Consider the following 19,424-nt stretch of genomic DNA (forward strand, 5'->3'; position numbering starts at 1 on the left):
AGGGCAAAGGTTAGGAGAGAGGTACAACGGTGAGTATCCATAGCCATTTGTAAAACACGGTGGAGGCTCTGTCATGGTTTGAGGCTGCAATTTATCCAGCTCTGTTGAGGAGCTCATCTACTATCACACTCTGCCAATCCAGTAAAAACCATACCTGGGTAGAAAAGTGCATAATGGAACACTATCATTCATATTGGGTCTCCCCGGATCTTGGACATCAACGTAGGATCGTCTTAACAGAATAAATGGAACAGAAGGCAGCTAACATCCAGAAAGAAGTTTAATTTTTTTTTTTCACGAAGAACAAAATACAATAATCAAATTGACTTCAGTGATGCACAGAATGCGTTTTAGTCTGCGACAATTTCAACTCCACGGGCACACTTTAAAAAACCATGGCAGTGGATTGTCAGACCTTTAGATGGAGTTGATCGGCTATCCAGATTTGTATCCAGATGTAAGTCTTAACTTAAATGGGGAAGTCAAAAGTACAGACATTTGCTAATATATTCTCATGAGTTTTGAATGCTTCATGGGTATTTAGAAAATCTAAAACAGTTCAAGGTTCTTTAAAAATATTTCATTAATAATACTTTAAATATAAACAAGGCGACTGCACGAATACAGCCCAATTTAAAATTACACAGAAGTGAGAGTTTTGTTTACTGCACGAAGGCTCCTCATAAATCATGGACCAAAGTTTCCTTGGAAAGCTTTCTTGTAAATTCTCCAAGAGGTCTTCAGACTTCTTTTTGGTTGTTAGCTGCATCCTGATATTATTGCAGCTTCAACCCACAGAGCAGAACTAAAGAACCTGTTCGTCTTGTTTTAATTTTCCACCAAAGACAGTGAGCCATCAGCTGTCCAACCATGGTCTGATCCCCACGTCCTCCAGTGGGTGTCCTTTTTGTGTGTGCATATGTGTGTGTTAGAGTGAGCGAAAGGGAGAAATTGAGTGAGCTGAAAGTAAGTGGCCATACTGGCATCTACATCCATTAGTGTGTGTCTCTCTCTGTCAGTGAGTGTGTGTCTGTGTGTGTCAGAATCAACGAGCGGTTGGAACTGAATGGGTTTCCTAAAGAATGATACACAAGAAATATGATGTAAGAATGTGTTGCTGTCACTAAGTTATGTAATCATCTCTGCCCGTAGTCATTCACTGTCTTTTAGATTTGTGATTGTGTGTGTTTATTTGTGTCTTTGTGCTTTCTTTCTAGCACCTACATGTTTTATTTGTAACTTTTTTAGGATTTGTGAAGATATTTTTAGATATTCGTCATTATTCTGCAATTGATATTTGCAAGTCTGGGCAGCTGTGTGTGTGTGTGTGTGGGTGTGTTACTTTGTTTGTGCTCCTTCCCAAGTTGAAAGCATTTCACTCCTGCTCAGTCGAGTGGCTCTGGATCATACAAATAAAAATAAAGCAGCAACAACAACAAAAATAGAAGAACAACTGTAAACCATAGACTGTATATGGATGATGGACTATTTTTTTGGACTACCTCTTTGAACCCTTGAATGTGGCATTTTATTTGTTGTCATCTGGACTTCTGGATGCCAAAAGTGACAAAATTTGGATGAGAATGTAAAGTTATCGGCTGAAGTTAGCTTACTTTGTTAGCAAGGTGTTACGGCCCTAGCAGGGCCTCCTCCTGAAGGTGCCTGTGTGGGCGTGTCCTTCAATCTCTTCTGCCCGAGGTGCCACCCTTTCTCTTTTACACAGCTGACTCACATCAGTAATTAAAGGGATTTAAGCTCAGGGACAGGTGAGCTCTGGGCCAGAGTGCCATGTGAATGGTTACAGCGAGTGAGCTGCTCTCTCTTTTTGACTTACGTTTTACTTTATTGACCAACGCTTGAGTTTTGTTTTTCCTTAAATGGTGAAAGTGGCTTGTCCGTCTCTTTTAGCTGAATATTAATAGAAACTTTAATGAAACTCTTTAATTTATCCATTTTGCCTCTGTCTCCTTTTTCTGACCCGGACACATTTTGTTACTTCCCCCCCTCATCGCCTAGACCGTAACGTAACACAAGGCACATCCAGCAACTGTATTGGTGTATGGCACAGATCCAGATACTTGGTAATTAAAGCTAACATAAATGTAATCATTGAAAAAGCTCAGCACAGATGTTTTGGAAAGCCAATTCCAAAAATGGAATACTGTGTAAACTGCAAATTTCATAAATCCATATTTTATTAATAACAGAACAGAAGTGAGAAAATGCACAATTTTTAAGAAGTATTTTTGGGGAATTCTTAGCCTTTATTATGATAGGAGAGTTGAGAGTGCAAAAGGAAAGCTGGGAGAGAGAGCAAGTGGAAGATGGAGAGAAAATGGCCCGGGGAGGATACAAACCCAGCTCTCTGCAATACCCTCACAGCATATGGGTCATTTGCTTAGTGACAACCAGAACATGTACCATTTTAAGAAAAATATTAGCTCATTTTGAATCTTTGTGTACTTAAGTTTGTAAAAACAGCACATGTTCACTAAACAGCCTCGATTTTGCAGCTTCTATATACAAATACACAGAAAAAAACCTGCACTTTTTATTCAAAGTAAATGTTGAGTCAATCACCATATTGATGCTACATACCCTGGGTAATTTATGTGCCAGTTTCATCAAGATTGAATCAGTTTTTTAGGAGTGAAGGTGTAGTTGCTTTATAGCATATAGCTTTATCAGTAAAGAACATAAGATTGAGGCTAATTTACACACGTGTAAGATACTGACTGTGAGCACTGAAGGGGATCACAGACTAAAATTCCATTTCAGTGACACTTGTGATGTCACGCACTGATGGTGTCAGGCTTCCTCTACAGTTTTTTGTACTCCATGATTTATGCACTGTGTTCTTCCACTGTTTCTCTCTGTGGCTCTGTCCATCTCTTTTTTGTTCTTTGTCTCACCATTTCTTCCATCTGGCCCCTTACTGAGCAATCTCTCCATGTACAGTGGCTTCATTTCACTGAAGCTTCCCTGTTCATCCAAAGATGCCTGTGAATCTCAGGCGATGGAGAAATTGTCAAAAACTTGTTTAGATCAGCCATAAATGTCTCAATTTTCTTATTTGTTTAAGGCGCTTTCTGGCATTACTGGACATTACTTAGCCAAAATAAATGATCTCTACCCTTCCTTACTCTGGAGCAGGCCCGGGGTCTGTGGCATTCATTTTGTCTATTTTTAGTGGTCAGCCTCCCTTGGCTTTATTGGCTGAATATTACGCTTCGCCTGCTCAGGATGCAAACAAACATTTCAGCTGAAATGTCACTGGATGTGGTTTGCATTACTTTGATGTTCTTTTCTGAAGGTTTTCATTCAGCATTAATTGATATTTACAAATGCAATCAGGCAGTGACTGCAAGAGAAAACATGAAGAGGAGAAATTAGATGCAGCGTCTCCTGAAATTCTCTCATTTTCAGCATTTTGCTGAAACTCCTGATCAACCTTAAATATTCTTATCATAAATATTTGCCCAAAACCCCAATCTGTGGTGAAAAGAAATGCCACAGGAAGATGAACAACCAAGAATTCACAATTTCAGATTAGAATGACAAAATGCAGTTTAAAATGTAATGAGTAGTATAGATATACTAAGAAAAAAAACTAAGATGACAAATAATACTGTGAAGCACTAAATATAGTATGCATGCAGTAATAGAACAGACATATACAGTGTAAAATAGATTACATTTAAAGCATTTACACTGGAATCAATGCGGTCAATTTCCTGTTTTGTTTTTCTTTTTTCTAGTGGAATCCCAGGAAAGAAATGTGGCACTATCATAGTGAGAGCAGAAGAAGTGAGCAACTGCAGGGTAAGAGTCTGTTTGGTTCACCTGTTGGCCATTTTGAAGTGGACTTTTCGGACTTTGAGATGCTGTGCTTTATTTATCTGTATTCTCTGGTTATTTTGTCTTCTTCAAGTAAAAATCACACAGATCGAACTAAAATTGTCCAACATTTTAATATTGGTTTCACACATAGAATACACGTATTCATAAGCTTTACACACGACTTTGCACTATGGAGTTGGAAGGATAAAAAAAAAGCATTTAATTTAATGTCAAATACCCCCATCTTAGTTAGAAAGGCTAGTTACTTGTGTCGTCAATATATTCATATATTTAACAATAACTATAAATGAGAAACTGTGCTTCTCCCTCTGTGAGACACATAATCCATTGTTGGTTAATTCACCTGCTTTTGATGCTAATGAAATGAAATCCCCCCTAAAACTGGAATGCTTTTGCAGGTTTTGCAGGTGGCCACAGACCTTTGCTCTGTCCTGAATGGTGCTGAGCTGTGTGCACAATAAATGATGCTGGGACCTGATCCCATGCTCATGTAGTCTGTTTCTGACAATACAGCCAGAAACATGCACATGAGTAGTCTGCTGGAGGGCGTTTTGTAGGGCTCTGGCAGTACTTCTCCTGTTTCTCCTCCCACAAAAGAGCAGACACTGGTCCTGCTGCATGGTACAGCCATGTCCAGCGCTCCCTGTGCCTATCTCCTAGTATCTCTTCCAAACTCTTGAGGCTGTTTTGGGAGATACAGCAGACCTTCTTGCAACAGTGCAAATGTGCAACCTGAATGTGCTGCAGGCATCATCTTGTGCTCCCAGTAGTGAATCTGTCCACCCAAGCATTCAGTTAATATAGAAAGCAGATATTTCCCAAGGGAAGTTCTCTGATATTCTGGGCTCAAGTCTTTTATTTGCTGACATTTTTGTACAACATCATACAGTCAGACCCATGTGTTAGCGTCAATCCTTTAAAACCAAAGAACCATTTTGCAGCAAACTGCTACAAAGATAAATTAATTATAAAAGTGACAGAGATGCCAGTTGACTGTGTAATAAAATCAACCAATTCAATTAATTAAATCAATTCACCAAACAAAAAGCCATGGGATCAAAAGGAAAATAACACAAATCAAATATATATAACACACATGCACAAGTCTTCACCGTCCTATTGACCAATATGAATACTTTTTGTATTAATAGCAGGTCATATTTTATGTCTTTAGAGCACTTCTGAGGCAGTGTGTCATGTTTGTTTTGGTCCCTTTCTTCCTCTTTAGGAGTCAGTGATGTTACAGTTTTGTGGGAACAAGCTGGATAAGAAGGATTTCTTCGGAAAATCAGATCCGTTTCTTGTGTTTTACCGCAGCAACGAGGACGGATCGTAAGTTGACAAGTGACTTCTTATTGATATCCAGCGATTACATACTCAGCTATTATACACATAAAAACACACATGCAAAAATTTCTGAAGTACATATAGACTCCGAGCATGACGGTTAATGCTCTAAAAGCTTATACACGGAGGACGTACAGTAGGAGCTAAGCCGCCTGTGTGATGTTACATAATGCTTCCTGTTGTATGAGTGACTTATGCCTTCCATTCAGAAGCCGTAGATGCAGAGGTGAGCGGAAATAATAGCACAGAGTTGACATGAGAAACATAAAGAGAGGATGGATGGATAAGACAGAGTTAAGTGAAAACTGCGTGTGGAGGTTGCAGTTTCTTTGCCCTGAAGATGCTTTTATTCAAGTCGACTTCAGCGTCTCGCACTTAACACATTTTCTTTTAGTGCAGCTGGGTATTTACTGATGCAGCCTAAATGTTCCGCCGCAGGGTTTAACAGCAGCAAGCCGTGGTTACAAAGAGCCAGTCCTGATCCCTCATAAAACAGAAACTGGAAGCTGTTTCTTCAGCTAAGGGTCAAGCTTCCTGAAACGCATTTTAAATGAAGCTCTCCCTCAATGATAAGGAGATGAAGCACTGAGGGCTTTGTTTTTGTTTTGTCTTTTTCTTTAACTTTGTATGTCTCGCAGGTACACCATCTGCCACAAAACAGAGGTGGTGAAGAATACTCTGGATCCAGTGTGGCAGGCTTTTAAAATTCCCGTCAGGGCGCTGTGTAATGGTGACTATGACAGGTATAGTAGGACACACAAGGGGATGCATGAATGTTTACAGTTAAATGGAGAGAATATTAATATACACAACAGGAACAGGAATATAGGTGAGCATATTTTTAAGCAGAGTCAAGCCAAGACATGTTTGGATTTGTTTGTGTTCTTATTGCGGCACAGATGGAGAAATTCTGGGTTAATAACTTTGTTTAAAATAATAATTTGGCTGATAACTCATGTATATGCTAATATTCCTTTTTGTGTGTCTAATTCTGTTTTGGTCTGAAAGTTAAAGTTTTTAGCTCTTTATCGTCCTTTGAATACTAAATAGGCACAGACTTACAAGACTTAGGTAAACTAGATGTTTGGGCGATGTTTAGGAGCTCCTTTGTATGGAAGCCCGTTTCTGCTACTAAATTTTAAAAAAGTATCCATATCTCAAAATTTCAAGTTATCTTTCTCGCAATTTTAACTTAATAACTCGAAATTTTGATTTATTAACTCAAAATTTTGAGAAAAGTAACTCAAAATTTCGAGTTAGCGCTGCCAATCAGTAATCTATGTGGAATGCGCACTCAAAACTGGATCGCAACAAACTGGCGCTTTCGAGAGTACGTTTGTAGATAGCAAGGCCATGTGATTCAGCTAATAACACAAAGATTCCATCATTTGTGAAGCCACGATGAAAATAATTAGCAATTTGTGCGTTCATGACTGGCTGTAATACCGGTAACTTAGCTGTAGCATTTGTAGCTGAGGGCTTCAGCTTCCGGGTAACAAGGAAATGACATCAATCACGTAGATTACCGATTGGCAGCCCTAACTCAAAATTTTGAGTCAATTTTTTTGACATTTTGAGTTAATATGTTATTAGCTCAAAATTTCCAGAAAATAACTCAAAATTTTGAGAAAGATAACTCAACATATCAAGTTATGGATACTTTTTTTTAAAATTTAGTGGCAGAAACGGGCTTCCATACCTTTGAGATCCTTTTAAAAATTATTTAGTAATAAGTAGTAAGTAAGTAAAGCGCTTCCTTACTGTTAGCTTGCAGAAAAATGATGCATGCTAATGACAGTTTACTGTAGTTACCCAGGTTTTTACAATTTTAGTACAGTGTAACTCAGGTAGTGCGACAGGCCAGGAGTTAAACTAAAGAAAATGCTATAGAAGAGTTACAGAAATGACCAGGTTCTGACATGTTAGCATTAACATGAAGATCCAATCGGAAATAAAATTAGACAACTTGGATCTTCAGAAAGTCCTGACTGATACAGCTATAAGCCATTCTTTCAATTGTTTTAAAGGACTACAGTCAACAGATATGAGTGTCAAACTTTGTTTTTGCATGGATAATTTATTTTTAACCTCCTAGGACCTGGCATCCACATATGTGGACATCACATTTTGGGTTGTCTAGACCAAAATACTAAATTTTGCTCTACAAGTGCCTGATATCCTCGTACGAGGACATTATACTCCCACTGTTCTATCAAAATTTAAAATGAATTTCAGAAACAAAAATCAGGTTAAAAAAAAAATAAATCAGGTAATTCTTTGTTTTTACATTCATCAGGTCCCAATCAGCCCAAATAGCAGAGAGAAATTAAAAATGCATGCCATGAAAGAGTTGCCGTGCCATAAAAGAGCATGCATAAAAATATAACAGTAGAATGCAATACTGTTACAGTTAAATGCTTCAGAAATCGTTAGAACACAGAGCTGTAATTAACATTTTAATTTTATTTTGTTGCAGAGTGCACTCTTTGTACAGGTGTCTATTTCTAAGGTGACAGCTACAGATTAAAGATTTGGAACCTAAACCTGGATACATTTAAACATTAAAGCTTACCAGACCGTAGTCTTAGAAAGGAGATGTAGAAACTTCTTTAGTTTGTCTAGAACTTCCTCTCTTTGCTGAGGACATGTGCATTCCACAGACCAGTGGCCAGCTCTATAAACAGAAAAATAGTAAATCTGTGGTGCTGATTGATTTTTCTTAATGGGATTTCACTCAATCCACTTGTTTCTCTGCACAGGAGCATTAAGGTGGAGGTGTACGACTGGGACAGAGATGGAGGGTGAGAGAGCAATGCTTTCCTGCATGTTAAAGCTACAGTGTGTGGTGCAATGGTCCATGAATTTATGCAGTATCATTATTTAATGTATTAAAACTACATTCTAAAAAGAGAGATACCAGCGAGACTGTTATTGTGTGTTCTTAAAATCCAAAAAAGCTGCCCTGATAACATCAGAGCATATGTGCAAAGTAGGGAAGTGCTTTTGGGATTTTGCTAACAGACCACTCTCCAAAGTGGATGTCCTTATACACACTCTTGTTTTTCACTGTTAAAGAGTAGACACTGCGGAAAAATATCTCAGCAGAGCCCTGCACGTGACAACACTCCCTTCTACTTCAAATATACAACACATTAATTATTAATATTTTCTGAACTGTCTCTCAATGGTTACCTTCATGGTGTCAGGCAGGGAATAAAGATCGTGTTTATCTTTTGAAGCAAGTGAATTCCCAGTACTCAGGGGCACAGTTTGCCCCTTCATTGTTCATTTCATACACAGTTTGTGACATTTCAAGGGCGTTTTGCCCTGAGCTCCTATTAATATCTGACCCTGAATTCCAACTCTGCTGATTATCTCTGTGAAATTACATAAATGGTTTCTACACCCACGCCTACAGTAACCAATGAGCTTCTCAGTGATTGTCCTGCTCCTTGAAGAAGACTTCAAATATTATGCACACTACAAACAAATTGATCCAATCTGTTATTCTCTAGCAGGCATTTGGACCATTCCTCTTGTCATTATTATTATTTTTACTTTTCCTGACACAGCTTTACTACAGTGTTTCCTGTTTTTAGCAATGGCCTAATGTGACTCTGTGTGTGTTCTTACAGCCACGATTTCATCGGAGAGTTCAGTACAAGCTACAGGGAAATGTCCAGAAGCCAGTCACAGTTCCACGTCTATGAGGTGATAATCCAACTCCTTTTCCCCACACCTTTCATAATATTAATTATTCATTATTCTCTCATCAAGATATCTAATTCAATTCAATTCAGTTTTATTTATACAGCGCCAAATCACAACAGTCGCCTCAAGGCGCTTTATATTGTAAGGTAGACCCTACAATACATACATAGAGAGAAAAACCCAACAATGAGCAAGCACTTTGGCAACAATGGGAAGGAAAAACTCCCTTTTAACAGGAAGAAACCTCCAGCAGAACCAGGCTCAGGGAGGGGCGGCCATCTGCTGCAACCGGTTGGGGTGAGAGAAGGAAGACAGGATAGAAGACATGCTGTGGAAGAGAGACAGAGATCAATAACAAGCATGATTCAGTGGAGAGCGGTCTATTAACACATAGTGAGTGAGAAAGGTGTCTGAAGAAGAAACACTCAGTGCATCATGGGAATCCTCCAGCAGCCTACACCTATTGCAGAATAACTAAGGGAGGATTCAGGGTCACCTGATCCAGATATCTAACCAAGACATGAACCTTCAAACAGCTATTTGAGCTCATAGAGCGGTGTTAACATATTATTAATGTGAGGGGTTTACACAGCTTACGTGTCAACACTGTAAGGGTAATACTCTCTGATACACCCACTGAACGAGAATAAAACATGCTTCAGAGACTGTTACCCACTGTTGCATGCCGTTGCACAATGTTTAAATAAAACATGTCATTCAACCTGGAAACAGCAAAATGCTGTGCCCCATTTTCAAACTGAACATACCCGAGGCAAGTTGTTATTAAAAAATATCCTCACAAACATTTTAACTAGTCCATGCAGGAGATCGGGCATTTTTAACAAAGAGAATGCTTTGAAAAAAGTGGAAATAATTCAAACGCATGTAGTTTTTCACTTGAATATAGGACACATTGTGCAACTTCAAAGCATTTATAGCGTAATCTCTGTACAACAGTTAGTATACAACAGAAGCTGCACAATAATTAGAGCAATACCAGGAGGACATGTGATCTGGAAAGCTTCTACGTTGTGGTCAGTCTACAAAAGATTAGAAAATTATTGTTGGATTCATTCACTTTTCACTGATTTAAAGTACACATTTTTCATGCTATATTTTCAAGTTGAAACCAACTGTGGTCACACAGTTTAAACAAATGATTTAGTTCATGCCATGCTCAGGACAGCTGTATTTTTCAACCTCAGTGCCATTTAAATACTTTAAATTTGGTGCCATGACAAATAAAGTAAATACTTCGATCTAATAAAATTTTATAGGCTACAAAGCACTAAATAAAAAGAAACAGCTAAGTAATGATATCAAGTCATTAAATAAAAATAATTGACATTATCATGAAAAACTGGAATACTAGAGTAAAGAACTGCAGGTCTGTGGGACTGAAGTGGGTCGGATGAGGCTCACTTCTATCTTTAATCACAGCATTGCGTCCATACAGAAGAACATTTACAGTAGTTTTTCCCCACACACTGCAGCGTGAGCACAGGCTCAAAGTCAGGAAAAGTCATTTTTTTCTGTGTAATGTGAACATAAGTTTTGTCTCTCTTCCCCCTGGGGCCAGAAAGCTAGATGAATAAAACCAGACAAACACATTCATCAGAGGTTGGAATCTGACTGCTCTTACGCTCGTGGATTGTCAGTATACGATGCATCACCTTGATCCGGTAGTTTATAATACCAGGTGCACATGTTCTGAGTTGCATATTTTACGTTATGTTTGAGTTTTGTCCGAGTCAACATTTTCTAGAGCCACCTTCAAGTGTCATTTCTCACCAGTGGGAGTGTATATTATCTTCCTATAGTTTTCAGCAGTTTTTGCCTGTCCCAAGGAGGTTTGTTTCAGGGTTCAAGGATATCTTTCTGCTTGATCGTGAGGTGGCGTTTAGGGCAAGTTAGAAGTGAATTTCTAGTCTGGATCCAACAATTTTGGCAAGAGTTCTTCAGCATTGCTTGATAGGACAAAATTGCTAATTTCACATCATATTTGAACGAGCAAATTGTAAAAAGAAAACAATGGTAGAAATAGTCTTTTCTATACAGTCTTTGATTGCTCTTGTTATTTATTTGTAGCTCACATAATGATCTAAAATGTAAAAGACTCACTTTATTGTTGTGTTCATTTGTATTCCAAAGACTGAAATGGAGCATTATAGCTGGGATTATACACGGATTCTTTAATTACAGTGATTAACAGGCTGATATACAGCCATCCAGATGGAACTCACTAATATGTGTACTGCACGCTGTTAAGCAAGTTCCCTAAAAGGCTGTGCTTCCCTCTTGTCCTCGTTGCAGTTTGCTGACTGGTGTATCAGCTGTGTTCGAGCTAAGCATAAATCACTGAAAGTTAAGAGTCAGTAAAACTATGAAGCATAATCTGGAGAATAGATGTGGGGAGAGCAGGGTGCTCTCTCCACTCTCGTGTGATGTAACTGGGGGTTATCAAATCATTTAGACCAGTGCTGTCTTCAGCTTCATCAATCCTTAGCTCAGTTTTTAATTTTCTCCAAAACAGAGAAAATCAATTGTTCCTTGAGCAGAGGACAAGTAATAGAATACAAAATGAAGTGTGTGAACATGTTCTGAAAAATGTTTGGGGAGTGTGTACACTCTGTTGGAAGCCTCTATTGGAAGCAGTGTCCTGTGGCATTTGGAATACATGAATCTGAAGAGGGAGAGTAAACAGAGCTATTTCCATCAGTAACACCCACTGCAGTGTGCTGATGGAGATTCAGACATGTTTAGTTTTAAGAAGGCATGTGTTTTAATTTATGGAATAATCTGTTTTGATGATTCAAACTGATTTCTACACAGGTGCTAAATCCAAAGAAGAAGGGGAAGAAGAAGAAAAAGTACCAAAACTCAGGAACGGTATGCTGTTATTGTTACTCAAGTTGTCCTAATATGTTGGCTGAACTTTCATGCCATGTACCGATACAAAGTGATGCCATATAAATTCTGTACTTCCAGTGTTCCCTAAAACCTTTCTTCTGCAATATCATAACAGTGCCATCCTCATTTTTATGTGCGTGAAGCATCTGATGTTTACTGTTATCATCGCTAAACTTAAGGATTAAAGTGCCCTATCAAAAATGGATTTTTTTTATTGGTGAGATGTATAGAGGATTTTATCTCAGGTTATTTTCTCAAATATCCCCCTCAATGTTCAGAAATGTTTGGTTTGTTTTCTCATATTTTCCTTACAGTGGTGCAAACGTCATATTAACAGTCCATTAAGAATCGGCTTACATCCACTGTTTTCAAGGTCAACTTAATATTTTATTAGTTAAAAAAGTCTTATAACTTAAAAACTGTAATTTTTACAAGTATATTGTCCTCATATGGAATGTACTGGATAACAATTTGAAATATTTCACATTTGACCTCTGACCTCTCCTTCAAGGTCTAAGTCTATATAATGATACTATATATATGGTTAAACTATTTCTTACTGCCATTGTTTGTTTTGACAAAACATTGGCATATAGAGAATTATATAATGATATATACTGATCCTAAATATCACATTACTTGGACTTCTTTCTTTCTTCTTCAAGGTCAAACATGTAAAACTCATAAAATGTCTTTTATGTTTAAAACTACATTTAAAATTCTGCTGACTTTGTTTTTGTTACCAACATGTAGGAAATGCTGCTGGTTTATGTGGACTCTAAATATCACATTATAGTTTACATTAAAATATCATATCATATTTGACCTCTGACCTCACTCTAACATTTCACATCTGTCTTTGTTTCAAGTTGACCAAAATTACATTATTTTTTACTGAACTACAAGAACAAAGAAAATAAAATCAACATATAGAAAATACAAGACAGTTTCCTTAAAAGTAAATACTGCCTAGAGAACGTGCTGCCTTGGTGGGGTTTTTCGCTCTCAGCACTTCTTGATTCTCCTTTATGGTTTTACCTTAATTCTGGCATCTCGACACACACCTTGTCATCTGTACCATGAGCTGAAAAAGTTCTGAGCCACCTGCACTTTGCTTCTATGGGAGCTGCTTGACATGAAGCTCCCAGTGCAGAATTTTTGTGGTGATGTTACATGCTCATCTGGGTTCAAAAGAGACCCCCCCCCCCCCCCCCCACCACCACCACACACACACACGCAGATAGAGAAAATAAACCAGATTAGGATTTTTTTATGTCATCTCTGCATGTGTTGGTGTGTTTAGTCTTATTTAGTTTTAGCTTAATAATATACTATTAGAATTATAAAATAGCATAAAAACCACAGTGGAGCAAAACAGAAAAGATCACAGCCCTAAAAAATAAATGTTAGAAACATTTGATCAGTGGTGTAAAAATGTCTCATCAGAGAATCAGGTGCTACAGTGACAGATTCACACTGCACAAGTACTTCCTGTCTAATTGGTGCACATGTCTGCCTGCAGGTCACTCTGCTGTCCTGCCTGGTGGACACTGAGCTGTCTTTCCTGGACTACATCAGAGGCGGGTAAGGTCACAATAATTGATAACATACAGTACTCAATTAGGCAGCAACATTAATGTCATCATTAAATTCTGAATGGCCTGGAGTTAGCAGTGTAGACGCAGCAGAGAGGACTTCCGCTGCCTTTTATCTCCCACTTCCAAAATGAAGACAGACAGCTGCCGATAACCTGCTGCTTAATTGCTCATGCTGCGTGCTTTGAAACATGCTATCATATAATCTGGCTCGATTGATGGCTCTCTGTTTCTCCTCATGTGACTTATTTATTCTGTTCTTTTATTTCTTGTAGGACTCAGATTAATTTCACAGTGGCAATTGATTTCACAGCATCAAATGGTGAGTGTTTTAAAGCTCTGCCCACATATTATTGAAATCTCTTTAGTGTATCAACTAGGGCTGCCACGATTTGTCGACTAGTCACGATTACGTCGACTATCAAAATCGTCGACGACTGATTTAATAGTCGACGCGTCGTTTGAAGCTTTGTAAGATCACAAAAGACGCAGGAATAAGTGGCAGGATTTAAGAGTGTAATAACGGACTGAAACAGAAGATGGCAGCATTGCATGTACAAGGATGCCAGCTGCCGTTAAACCCCGAAGAAGAAGAAGAAGAAGAAGAAGCAGCTGTGTCCCAGAATTCATAGCGCGGCCCAGCGCAGTTTCCAACAATGGCGGCAGCTAGTTAGTTTTAATGTTACTCTTATTATTCTTTCTGGGTCACAAAATAAACGTTTAACATATTTTCAGGCGAGAATGTAGCTGTGTAAACCTCAAATATCGGCTCAGTTTATCAGGACACCACATATTTTCAAAAGCGCTCCGACGTTTTCGGAGACATCTGTTACCCACTAGCTCGTTAGCGAGCCGGGGGGCTAGGTCACTAGCGCCGTGAGAACACCGGACTCCCCGCAAATCGTTTTCAAACCCACCGCCGTCTTTCGCTACTCAGGTTAAATATATATGAGTCACTTAGATAACTTAAAATGTTATTGTTTGGCTTTTTTTTTTAGTATTTTATTTGTTCCTGAGTAAATCAGTTTGTCTGAGATTAAAGTTATAGTTTTTACACAGCTGAATAAACATCAAGCAGACAGCTGATTATCAGAAGTGTGAGATGCTCCAGAATATACTCCAGTGTCCTGTTATATTTTAGATAGCAAGGAGTTTATTAAACTTCACCGAAACAATCTGCAAATTTCATTAAAATTTAATAAACTATCATCTTGTCTTTATTTTTAGTTAGCACAGACCTTAAACACTTAAAGCTGTAAGCTAATGACAGTTATAAGAGCAGATGCTGCTGGTGCAATAAGCTGTAGTTTTACGTCCAATGGATGATGATCTGATTAGTCGACTAATCGCAAAAATAATCGGTGACTAGTCGACTATCAAAATAATCGTTTGTAGCAGCCCTAGTATCAACAGATAAAATGTTGCAGGCTAACGATCAGATCTTTATATGATTTGAACCTTTAAGAGACTGCTTATCCGCTCATTTGATGGCTCTTCACCCCTTAACTTGACTAAGAAGATAGAACAGCTGAAAGCTGGATAATTATTAGAACGCTATCTGTTGCTCTAAATCTCTGAGCTCAGCTTGATTTTACTTGTTAGCCAAAAGTTTCTGCCTCTCTGGAGAACGAAAGCCATTACTCCCACATTTTGCCCAAATTTATTTTCAGTTTAGATTGTTGTGTTCATGTAGTGGCGGTTTATAAAACCCACAGGAAAACCACAATGCATTTATCAGAACAACTTAACGTCAGACAAACAAAATGAGCTATTCTGCACGGATGACTTTGTCAGGGATGAGTAATGTTCTCATTTCAGCAAAAGATGATTTAGTGAGTCAATATATGTTATACAATTTTAGAGACTTCTTTCTGCCACAAGAGATATTAATGAGTTTCTGTGCTGCCATCAAAGCAGCTCCCACACTGTAAAATAATAGTGGTGTGATGCATCTATTTATAATGTATGCATATTATCTTCATTAGTTTTTCTTTGATCCTATTTGTAAAACAGGTTGTTCCAGACTGTTACAGCTGTCTCATTTCTTTAATAATGTTGCGCAAACAAAGCCGTAGGCTACAAGTTTTCTCAAACCCAAAGCCAACGCTGAACTCATTTCAAATGAATATTATTATTGTGACCCAAATCTAATACAGCATGTTCATCTGGGCCACAGAGCACCCTTGGTTTTCTAATTATTATTATTATTATTATTATTATTATTATTATTATTATCTGGCAGATGTGTCACCGCATAGTCCTGTAAGGGGTGCAAGATTTATAGTATGAGTGACCTCCTCGCCGCCACAGCTTCCAAATACTGTCGGTTATTTGGATTCATGCTCACATACACCATCCTGCTGTTGCAAATGTTAGATGGAGAACCACCTCAATGTGCATTAATCTGAAGCTGAAAGGGGCCTAGAATAGGTCCTCTAGTACAGCGGTCCCCAACCTTTTTTGCACCACGGACCAGTTTATGCCCGACAATATTTTCACAGACCGGCCTTTAAGGTGTCGCGGATAAATACAACAAAATAAAACTAGTACCGGTACCGAAAAAAAGAAGATTTATTCATAACACACGTGAAAAGACCCAGGAAAACAGAGTTAACGATAAAAACGATAACAAAATAACGCTGAAAATGATAAAAACCCTGAAAACCACACATTTCACACCTGAGCCTCAACTCTCGCGGCCCGGTACCAAACGACTCACGGACCGGTACCGGTTCGAGGCCCGGGGGTTGGGGACCGCTGCTCTAGTACAGTCTTCACTCTACTTTTTAGCGCAGCTTCAACAACATTAATATAACTGGCTCACTGGTGTAAGGCTGTTATTTAGTCTTAAATTTGCATTTATCAGTATTCTCAGTTTTTCAAATTTCACTCTGTAATGGTGACAGTCGTTCACATACGCTGTCTTGGTAACACATTCAAGCAGTTATTTGGACAGTTCTTTCAAAGCCCGCAAGAAAATGAATAAGGGAGGACTGTAGTTGTGACAGTTGGAACATAAATGAAATAAAGATTAGCTTCAGGACTTTGGTAATGTCCACAAAAAGATTTTGTACAAAGGCCAGAAATGCGATGAAACAAAAAAGATTTGACAAAAACCTTTACCATGATAGTGAGCAGCATAACAAACTCTTGTGAACGTATGTTATGTGCACGCGTTAGTGCAGCAACACATGCTAAATGTTAGCATCTGCTTTGGTCCTCATAGTGTAACGTGCTAGTATGCTAACATTTCTTAATTAGCACTTAATACAAATATACTTTTACATTTGCAAACGTAAAAGTATATTTGTACAAACATTTACATTTGTTTGGTAATATATCAAAGTACAGAATAAATTTAATTGCATGGGAAGCAACAGTGTCTTGGATTATATCCGTGAATTATATGACAATCAGTTACTAAGAAACACGATTGGCTCTCATGTTTCCTGTTTTGCCCGCTAATTGGGTCTTTATGTGCAGGTGGGAAAGGCCACTGTCTTTATCCTCATCCTGAGTGCTGTTGCTTCTTTTATAATATCTGTGATCTGTTCTCAAGGCTGTTAAATTCTACCCAGTCCATAGAGCCTAAGGTTTTTCATTTTAGCCTTACAGTTTTGTAACTGCTTACGATTAAATTCAGTAATGTTTGCTTCAGGTTGAAAGAGCCAATAGTTTAAGAGTTAATTACTGAACTATTTAAAAATAGATCTATGTGGTAAATAAATGAATCCAAACTGCCTGACAGGGTCCATAAGTTACGAGCTAATTTGAGAAAATGTAAATATTTTTGGTTTTGATGTTCACATTGTAACAAAAATCAAATAACACATGATTTTTGGTCTTTGCTCTCGTCGTTATATTAACTTTTCTTTCATGTAGCTATTCTTAAATAAATAGGACACAATTTACGATGGGCTTTATTTAATACCAGTTTTGCCATTATTGGGTTTGATTATTTAATTGTCAGGAGTGGCTTTTGAAATTTATACACAAGAATATTGTCAGTTTTTGCTTATTTCATTAGTTTGTGCAAATTGGAATAAAGCTCTGAAGGATCGGCTCAATATCTTGTAAGTTTAAAATGACTACAGTACGTTTCATGTTGCCTATCTATCCTGCAATATTTGGGGAAATTGTATGACCCACTGAGGTGTGAGGCAGCCACTGAGATTGTTTCTTCCTCCAGTGCAGCTGTGCCTTGCAGAAATGTCTGTCTGCAATTTAACCCCTTTCACCTTCTCTCCTCCTTTTTATTTCAATATGACTCACAGCCCAGGGGGAGCAGGCATAATTACAGTGTGATGCTGATGTGTGTTTTATTTTGTTGAACCATTCGGGTCCCAGGCAACCCATCCCAGCCCACCTCACTCCATTACATGAGCCCTTACCAGCTAAATGACTATGCCATGGCACTGCGGGCTGTCGGTGAGATCATCCAGGACTACGACAGCGACAAGATGTTTCCCGCGCTGGGTTTTGGTGCCAAGCTTCCCCCAGATGGACGGGTCTCACATGAGTTTGCCCTGGTGAGGACATCGTTTTTTTTCTTCATATCCAGCCATCCATTTGTCCAGATACATACATGAAAAAAAAGCTTTGCTCCAGTTTTTCTTCTGTATTATGTTTAGGCACATACAGTCTAAACCTGGATTAAACATGCAAACGTTATGTTGTTTCTTCCACGTAAGATGTTGAAAAATGATGAAGGGTTGACTAACAGTATATTGTTTACTTCTTGTTTGCTTAATAATTGACACGGGAAATTATTGGATTCCAAATTCCATTTGAGTAACGTTTTAAGGTTTTAGTCTTAACACTGCAAAACCTTTCTTTAGGCAGTAATGAAACTTTAAATAATAAAGTGAAGCAAGGATCTAAGCCTCTATTACCAACTCTTTAAAGCTGTGCATAGACATGGCCTCAGTTTGAGCTAAAGTTAACATGTGTCATGCTAAATGTTAGCATCTGCTTTGGTCCTCACAGTGTAACGTGCTAGTATGCTAACATTTCTTAATTAGCACTTAACACAAATATACTTTTATGTTTGCTATTTGGTAATATATCAAAGTACAGGATAAATTAAATTGCATGGGAAGCAACAGTGTCTTTAATATTAGTGCCAGTCCATCTGTGAATTATATGATAATCAGTTACTAAGAAACTTGACCTGACAAGGTGAGGAACCGTCAAAGAGCGTGGTTTCATCCTCTGGAAATCTTGTCATTTTTGTAGTCTGTTGGATCTGACACTGGGCAAGAAGTGAGGCATACGCTGGAGATGTTTTCAGTCCTTCACAAAGCCACAATTCATCTGATAATTAAATCTTGTGTTATGTGAGATTCCAACCAAACAATGTTTTTGACCAAAGGAAATAAAGCCTTGCTTTGTGACGGGTCTTGTGAAATTCAGTGCTGATTTGATGAACATCATTAGAACTGGCAGAATAAAAGATTTGGCCTGTCCTCAAACTGCTGTTGAATACGGCTGCGAAAGCAAATCTTTTCATATCTTTGGTGCCAGCTGGAGGAGTCTGTCAGTCACACTGAGACCACAAGAAAACTAAAGCGACATCTAAAACATAACGTAATACTGCATGCAAGTTAAAAAAGAAAACTTTTCGAAAATCCAACAAAAAACACTTTCAAACAGGCACTCTCTTACATACTTGGTGTTACAGTGAACAAATATATTGGTGGGTGGTCAGTGCTGCTGTCCAAAAACGTGTACACAGCATCCAAACTGCCTGCGCACTGTGGAGATAGAAGCCAAAAGAGCCAAGTGAGTTTGTTTTTAGGTGTGATAACATGCCAAGTTTATTTTTTTTATTATTTGTATAAGGCCACTGTTAGTCATACAAGAGTGACATAGTATTTTAACTGTAGTTTAATTTCTTTGTATCAATCTTTTTTCTGTTGAAAATGGGCAGATTGTAGGCTGCATTTTATTTTATTAAACCAAAGACAGTGCAAATTAACTGATTTACTATGTCTAGTTAGT

At 38.1% G+C, this 19,424-nt stretch overlaps 1 protein-coding gene across 2 annotated transcripts in view; it reads left to right on the plus strand.

Annotated features, from left to right (window-relative positions):
• The window catches only part of LOC113026354 (copine-8-like), a 79,880-nt gene that overhangs the window by 48,471 nt on the left and 11,985 nt on the right, over nucleotides 1-19,424 (plus strand). For both annotated transcript variants that reach the window (XM_026175045.2, XM_080304578.1), the window contains exons 7-15: nucleotides 3,759-3,822; nucleotides 5,090-5,193; nucleotides 5,847-5,951; nucleotides 7,968-8,009; nucleotides 8,844-8,919; nucleotides 11,752-11,808; nucleotides 13,352-13,413; nucleotides 13,700-13,746; nucleotides 17,772-17,953. In XM_026175045.2, coding sequence (XP_026030830.1) covers nucleotides 3,759-3,822; nucleotides 5,090-5,193; nucleotides 5,847-5,951; nucleotides 7,968-8,009; nucleotides 8,844-8,919; nucleotides 11,752-11,808; nucleotides 13,352-13,413; nucleotides 13,700-13,746; nucleotides 17,772-17,953 — 739 coding nt within the window. The remainder of the gene's footprint in view (nucleotides 1-3,758; nucleotides 3,823-5,089; nucleotides 5,194-5,846; nucleotides 5,952-7,967; nucleotides 8,010-8,843; nucleotides 8,920-11,751; nucleotides 11,809-13,351; nucleotides 13,414-13,699; nucleotides 13,747-17,771; nucleotides 17,954-19,424) is intronic.

The sequence above is a fragment of the Astatotilapia calliptera genome, chromosome 7 (assembly GCF_964374335.1).
Source record: "Astatotilapia calliptera chromosome 7, fAstCal68.1, whole genome shotgun sequence".
NCBI classification, from domain to species: domain Eukaryota; kingdom Metazoa; phylum Chordata; class Actinopteri; order Cichliformes; family Cichlidae; genus Astatotilapia; species Astatotilapia calliptera.